The 8040-nt window shown below is 40.4% G+C and overlaps 1 protein-coding gene across 5 annotated transcripts in view; it reads right to left on the bottom strand.

Moving 5' to 3' along the window:
- Nucleotides 1–2632: 2632 nt before the first annotated feature.
- Nucleotides 2633–8040, bottom strand: part of CEP192 (centrosomal protein 192) — a 132907-nt gene continuing 127499 nt past the window's right edge. For all 5 annotated transcript variants that reach the window (XM_037805595.1, XM_037805599.1, XM_037805598.1 and 2 more), the window contains one exon: nt 2633–3093. In XM_037805595.1, coding sequence (XP_037661523.1) covers nt 2955–3093 — 139 coding nt within the window. In that variant the 3' untranslated portion in view covers nt 2633–2954. The remainder of the gene's footprint in view (nt 3094–8040) is intronic.

The raw sequence follows: 8040 nt of genomic DNA, 5'->3' as shown, positions 1-8040 counted from the left end.
CTGGTGGTTGGATGGGTTGAGCCCTCTACCATAGGTTTTACCCTTGGGAAGACGGTTGCTGCAAAGGAGAGGCTAGGCCTCCCTATGGTTGTGCCTAAGAGCCTCCTCCCGAATGCCTCTTTGTTGCTCAGATGTGGCCCTCTCTCTCTGGCTAAGCCAACTTGAAAGGTGAAATCACTGCCCTCCCCCCGATGTGGGATCAGACACCCAGGGGAGTGAATCTCCCTGGCAATGTGGAATATGACTCCCGGGGAGGAATGTAGACCTGGCATCGTGGGACGGAGAACATCTTCTTGACCAAAAGGGGGATGTGACAGGAAATGAAATAAGCTTCAGTGGCAGAGAGATTCCAAAAGGAGCCGAGAGGTCACTCTGGTGGGCACTCTTACGCACACTTTAGACAACCCTTTTTAGGTTCTAAAGAATTGGGGTAGCTGGTGGTGGATACCTGAAACTATCAAACTACAACCCAGAACCCATGAATCTCGAAGACAGTTGTATAAAAATGTAGCTTATGAGGGGTGACAATGGGATTGGGAAAGCCATAAGGACCACACTCCCCTTTGTCTAGTTTATGGATGGATGAGTAGAAAAATAGGGGAAGGAAACAAACAGACAAAGGTACCCAGTGTTCTTTTTTTCTTCAATTGCTCTTTTTCACTCTAATTATTATTCTTGTTATTTTTGTGTGTGTGCTAATGAAGGTGTCAGGGATTGATTTAGGTGATGAATGTACAACTATGTAATGGCACTGTAAACAATCGAAAGTACGATTTGTTTTGTATGACTGCGTGGTATGTGAATATATCTCAATAAAATGAAGATAAAAAAAAAAAAAAAAAGGCAGGGGCCCAGCAAGCGGAAAGGCCCTGAGGACTGGAAGGAAACGAAGGCCAGCACAGCTGCTGAGAACAGGTGGGGTGGGTGGTAGGTGGGGTCAAATGATGGAGGGCCTCACAGCCAAGGGGGAGGAGCCAGGAATTTAGACAAAGGGCCAAGGGAACACGTTAGAAGACTGGATTATACGCAGAGGGGCGTTTGCTCTGGTCTATGTTTTTTTTTAAATGCAACTGCCTATTAGATGCAGGGAGCCTGGTGAGGTGACTGCAGTGGTCTCAGAGAGGTGATGGTGGCTTGGGCTGGTTTGCAGACAGTGCAGATGGACTGAAGATGACTTATTTCAGACAAGGTTAAGGAAAGAGCCCAAGTGGGGGCGAAGGGGGCATTGCATGGACAGTGATGCCATCTACTGAGATAAGGAAAATTAGGGAAGGATACGTTCCAGGCAGGCAGGGAATCAAAGTCTGAGATGTCCATTAGATAACCAACCGGAAAATGCTGGCGCTCAGAGAGAGGTGGAGACTCAGGAATCAATTTGGGAAGGGATGGAAAGGGGAAGCAGCTTCCAGATGGAAAGCCTGTATGGGAGCCTTGCCTACGAAATGCGCCTCCACATTAGAAAGTATAAATGAAGACAGCCCACGGCCTGCAGTAGTTGCTGTAGTGACAACCAGTTGTAATGAATCACTTGTTCACACCTGGCTGCTCTTACTCCAACATCAAGTTTCCAAAATCTGGAGCAGTAGGAAGAATTGCATATCCATAAAAAGTATATGGTCTACTTAGAATCTCACTGTGAAGTTTCTGTTTGTTTAATCCTCCCCTTTCAACTTCCACAGTGAAACAAATAGAAATAGCACAACCCTTATGAATTGAAAGACCATGGTAAACGTTTTCAAAAAAACAAAACCGTTTTAAAGAAATTTTTGAGGCCAAAATTTGTCAAAGAAATACACACCCAAGTGTAAAGTCAGCTCACAATTGACAGAAAAATCTAGAACTGGAGTAGGCCAGTTTCAGTAAAGCAACAACTGTTTATCTTGTGAAAAATGTCTTCACAAATTTGATTTCTAAGCAGGACATTCTAGGTAAGAGAAAAGTCAGGTGAAGAAGAAAGAAGGAATTTGTTTTACGATCTCAAAGTCACAATCATTGGTTCTTACTGGGTTAAGCTGTCTAGGCAGCTTTTTACAAGTTCTGCAGTCCTCCTCCTCCATCAGTCGTATCCAACTGTGATCAACTCCTAGCTACCCTACAAATACTCGCAATCTAGGATGGCAGCTGGGGCTCAGAAAACTTCATCAGATTTACTGGTACTGGTCAGAGAAGCAATGACTGATCTTGCTCCTCTCGGGCACCGCCTTCTCTGCCTCAGGCCTGGCCACGGGGAAGACGTCACCTGAAGACAACCCACCTGTTCCATCAGGAGCCCCACACGCACCTGCCACCACATGTCCCTCCTAAATGTGTTCTGGAGCAGCTGTCCTGTCTAGTTTTAATTATAATAAATATCAGTTAAAAAGTACGTCAACCTCTCTACTACATTTGCCCAGAAGATGAAGGCTTCCCCCACTGTGGAGAAAAACAATTTCCTTGAAAATAAGCTGTCCTTTCTGCTCTGCACTATCAGCTAAAGGACAGAAGAAACAAAAGAGATTTCCTCAGGGAAAAGAAACTGTAAAGGAGGAGAAAAATCACAGAACAGCTCCAGAAACTTGAAAATAATTAGCAGAATGAAGTGATATTCTAATTTCCGTATACAACACCATATATACATATATGAAAAGACAAGTTCAATGAAGAATTAAGTTTATTTCTGGGTTTACCACATTAAAATAAAGGTCATATTTATTCAGAATATCATAATCAATGCAAAAATAGAACTATTTTCTCCCTTGTAAAAATTAAGGATAATACTACATAGGTTGAATACATGATAGTTTAGTCAGGTCTTTGGTACTGGCTTCTCAAAGCAAAACAAAACAAAACAAATCTACAGTTAAACATATCAAAGTTATCATACAAAATATATACAAAAGCATAATTGTAGTGTAGAAAAATGAAGTTACCAAAATATAACTTAAGTAATTTACTTTACACAAAATGTAGTCCAGTTAATTTTTTTCAAGAGCTTCACCAATTAGTCGAATAGCAACACTCTTGCCTTCATCTGTTTGAATAACCAGCAGAGCTTCGAATCTGCCCACCGACTTTGGCTTGAACTGCACAGGCATGTTGATGTAGTGCTGGGCTCTGTGGAGAGAACGGAAGACGTCAGCAACGTGACGCCACGGCAATGAGCCTCCCGCAGCCACCCTCAGCAGAGCCTGGGGTGCAGCCCAGCGAGGTGTGGGGGAGACAGTCTAGTTACATTGAGCTTAAAATTTCTATTATTTAATAGGAAATGGGCACAAAGGAAAGAAATATCTAAAACCTGATTCAAACAGTAAACAGAGCTCCATATCTATCTATCTATCTATCTATCTATCTATCTATCTATCTATCTATCTATCTATATCTTTGCATTGTGTCCCCAAAAGCAGGTAGCTATCTACATAAAAACAGGGCTAGAGGAACACCCTAAGTATCCCCACTTTAATTCCGGCAGCATACTGTACTGGAAAGAATATTAAACCAACTTGTTCCGTTCCTATCATTAACAAAGCTATATAGTTTTTGCTCCAAAATTCATATGAAACTTTTATCAAAAATCTTGAAACTTTATTTTCAGATTATACAGAGGCAGGTAATGAGTAGTATTTTGGGGACTTGTTTTTGTCCATAAAACTCTTCAAAGAGCTTCAAAATAACCTTTATTACAGTGGTAAATGAGACTACAGACACTCTATCCATAGCCTTTGGGAAGTACTGACTTCTCAGTCTTAACGTTTTTTAAGTGAAAATTTATAGCTTTTAGACTTTGCTCCGAGAGAAGGCACTTCATCCTTTAGTCTCATCTCAGAGCTACATGCTTTAAAGTTCAGCAGTCAGAACTGACATATGCTTCTGTTTCCAGTATCTCTCTGATAAAACTCAGTATCATGTTAGCTTTTTGGTATACAATAGCACACTGGGCTAGAAATATAGAAAAGGACTTTAACCTGGATACAACTGGGTTTTTTCCGCAAGTGCATTATACCTTATTTTCCCATGTAAAAGCTAATGTGTCTTTTTTCAAAAAAAATGAAACCTAGCCTTGTGTCACTGACTGCCAATAATATCCTTTCTTGTTAGCATTTCAATTCTCAGAAGAATCTCATACAATTTGCCAACTTAAGAGGCTTTAGAGTTTACAAATTATTAAAAATAATAAAATGTCCCAAAATAATCTCTGGAAGATCCCATTATTAACAAATTTCAGTATGGAATATAGACATATTCTATATTTGACTGAGAAAGTATATTGTAATAGACATATATCAGTTACTTTAGATTTACAGACACTTTGAATAAGCTGGAATGCAAGTCAGAAAGAACCATTAAGTTGAATGCAGCTCCAGAACACAACCAGCAAGATGAACATAATTAAGGACCACTTTAACTTCTCTCTCTCTCTCCTCTCTCTCTCTCTCTCTCTGTCTCTCTCTCTCTCCCACCCACACCCACACCTCCTAATCATGAAGTATCCTGAACCCAATTTCAGGGCAAAGGGCCAGGAGGGTAAACATGTGTCCAGCAGAAGCCAGTGACTGTGAAGTGCTCTAAGCCCAGAGGATCCAGCCTCGCTCACCACAGGCCTCCCATCACATTTAAAGGGCTTATCAGAGCCTACAAACTATATAAACCATGATTTTCCTTTTTCTTTTTTTTTTTAATTTAGAAGGAATACTCTTCGTAGGAAAAAACTAGCACATTAACACATCCAAAGTAAGAGGAAAGCAGTAAGGAATTATTTGGTTGCTATGCATGGCTCCTGGCTTGAGGCTTTTCCCTCTCCCATGCTGGGGGCTCAGAGGCGGAAGCTCGCCAGTGTCCCACACGCAGCCCCTTGTGGAGGCAGGCACAGCATGAGAGGACACCCACCAGCCACGTGCCTCCACAGAGGCCAAATGCACACGACGGCAGGTGGAGAGAAGGCATGCCTGGCAGGACTCAGGAGAACCATGGCCAAATCCTTTCTGCAGAGATACCAGACAGAGATGGTCAACCAGAACTCAAAACAGAACCCTTGAATAAACCTACTGCTTTATTTATAGTCTGCCACTTGAAGTGGGCGACATATCCCTGACGCACGCTCTCTGGTCATCACTCAGGCTCAGTCACCCACCCCTACACTGAGCAAACCCCTGCAACTCCGGGGAGGCATCTGTCTATTTCTATTGCCATCAGCCCGTGCCATGGACCACCCGCCCATCTTACTCAAGCAGGCACTGGAACTTTTGGGGCTTCGTCCGGCCCTAGAACCTGCCAATAGCAGCTGCCCCAGGTAAGCTGCTCACGACAGCCTGGGGGTAGGCACACATTTGGAGGTAACTGTTTGCTCCTGTAAACTACAGATGACCACAGCCACGTTCCAACTCCGGAAGGGTAGGTTTAGTGTGGGTTAGTGTGGAACTGGTGGCCTCACAGAGCAGGGAGTAACTTGACAAGGGAAATGTGATTGAGGAAAGGCCGGGAATTGCTTCTCACTCTTCTCAGAATAGAGATTTGTTGCACCTGCCAAAGCCAACGGTCGCTCTCAACCAGCAGCGATACTTCATGAGCCCCATCCAAAGCCAAAGTGTGCAGCATTTGGACAAGTACAAAAGCACTCAGCGTTAATAATATGGGAAGTACTCACTAGTTAGCTTGTTTTGTGGTAAAGATTCTCAATAAGACTACTGTAGCAACTTTTTGTTTCTCCAAGATCGAGAAGTTATTCATTATAAAGAAACCAGCTTTTCTGCCATCATCTACATAAAATTTTAGCTTATCTCTGTGCCAGTTTTCTGAAATTGAGGTTTACTTCATCTGGCTGAACAAATCAGAATTAGCTCTCCATAGCACGCTGATAGACATGCTTTTCTTACGTATCTTAACCAAATTCAGACCATGTAAAACAAAGTCATCCAAATAAATCAAGTTGCTGCTACTAAAATTAATACTGGAATTTGTAATATTATATATTTATCCCAAAGTTCCATAATAATAATGAATGAGGACAAATACTTTCTGGAAATTCATCATCATATTATGCCGGTTTGAATGTATTATGTCCCCCAAAATGCCATTATCTTTGATGTAATCTTGTGTGGGTAGAGGTATTTTGTGTTGATTGGATTGTAATTCTTTGAGAGTTTCCATGGAGATGCAACCCACCCAACTGTAGGTGATAACTCTGACTGTATGATTTCCATGGACGTGTGGCCCTGCCCATTCAGCATGGGCCTTGATTAGTTTACTGGAGCACTATACAAGCTCAGACAGAAGGAGCAAACTTGCTACAGCCAAGAGGGACACTTTGAAGAATGCACAGAAGCTGAGAGAGTAGCTGCAGATGAGAGATAGTTTGAAGACGGCCGTTGAAAGCAGACTTTTGCTCCGGAGAAGCTAAGAGAGGACAAACGCCCAAAGAGCAAATGAGAGTGACATTTTTGAGGAACTGCAGCCTAGAGAGGAACATCCTGGGAGAAAACCATTTTGAAACCACAACTCTGGAGCACACGCCAGCCATGTGCCTTCCCAGCTAACAGGTTTTCCAGACACCATTGGCCATCCTCCATAAAAGGTACCTGATTGTTGATGCATTACCTTGGACACTTAGTGGCCTTAAGACTGTAACTGTGTAACCAAATAAAGTCCCTTTTATAAAAGCCAATCCATTTCTGGTGTTTTGCATTCCGACAGCATTAGCAAACTAGAACACATATTAACTTAATTATCTGCCATTAATAGAGTATAATATTATCTTACTTAAATTTATCTTTAAAGCATGAAAGTTTAACAAGATTTTAAAGTTATATTATAAGAGTACAAAGCAAACAAAATGGATCTTGTAATGTTTAAAGTGCTAGTTTAAGTAAACTGTCCAAATTTTGCTAAATTTTAAAAAATATTTTCTCATGTTTCTAAGTTCTTTTAAATGCCATTAAATTAACTAGGCAAAGAAAAGCAGTGTGTCAGTATATGACAGTTTAAAATTTTCTAGCTCTGGAACAGCAAGTCAACAAGCTCAACTCTATAAAAATGTCTACTTTTAAATGGCTAGCAATGAACACATTTTGTATTTTAAAATTAGCGTTTAGAAAACAAGCAAAAGTTAAGCACAATCCATCTCATTTATAAGTTGAATTTCTCCCTAAAATGTTTTAAGCATAAATTTGAGGTTCGTTTTTCCCTCTTGTTAAGATGCCTATTAAATCTAGGTAGAGGCACAAGCAAAAAATGTTACTTTTGTTTAAAAAATTAAGACAATGAAAAATAAAGATGACCAATATGAAAGTAATTTCACATTTTAATTGTAAAATTTACTTCAGTTTAGGTAACATCTTATGAATTTATAATACCTCAAATGACAACTAACTACCCTACAGGATTCACCATCCAAAATTCCCCCCACACCTCTTACTGGAATTGGTCCATTCATCTGGTCTTGTTCCTAAATTCCACATTAGAAATCTCTCTACCACTTGGAGCACTACTGCAATGAAACACGGTTAGATTCATTTTCTGGAAAGGGTCAAGAAAATGGCTGATTTGGCAAGGATTTCAGCTAAAATTGAATCTTTTAAAAATCTGTGAAAGCAAATTAAGGGAAAAATATAATATCAAATGAGAATCTGAAGGTACAATGTACTCAGTGATGAAAGTTGGAAAATGAATTTTTAACTCTAGGCAAGTTTGACTGCCTCACTCTCTAGCCATAAAATGGTAAAGAGTTACAATAAAGCTCAGGCAATTTACCAAGCAATTTAATCAGCTATTTTGAATAATGATTCTTTACTAAAATTAAAGACGAATTGTATGTAAACATGGTTTAAAGAGTTGGTACTAAGCTCTTCAAGGGAATTTTTAAAAATGATCAGTAATATTTCTTGGAACTTTTCTTAGAAGCTTTAAAAAAAAACAATTTTTTATATAGGAAGTGCCTGGAAATAAAAATCCGCAGTCCTTCCAAATGGTTGTGACAGAGGTATGCTAGCTTACCCAGAAGTATTTCACCGGTCTACTTGGGGTTTAAAGTATACACCTGCAAAGAGCTGGTTAAGACTGGGGATGTAA

Source organism: Choloepus didactylus, chromosome 16, assembly GCF_015220235.1.
Source record: "Choloepus didactylus isolate mChoDid1 chromosome 16, mChoDid1.pri, whole genome shotgun sequence".
Classification (NCBI taxonomy): domain Eukaryota; kingdom Metazoa; phylum Chordata; class Mammalia; order Pilosa; family Megalonychidae; genus Choloepus; species Choloepus didactylus.
This window is presented reverse-complemented; position numbering and strand designations above follow the sequence as displayed.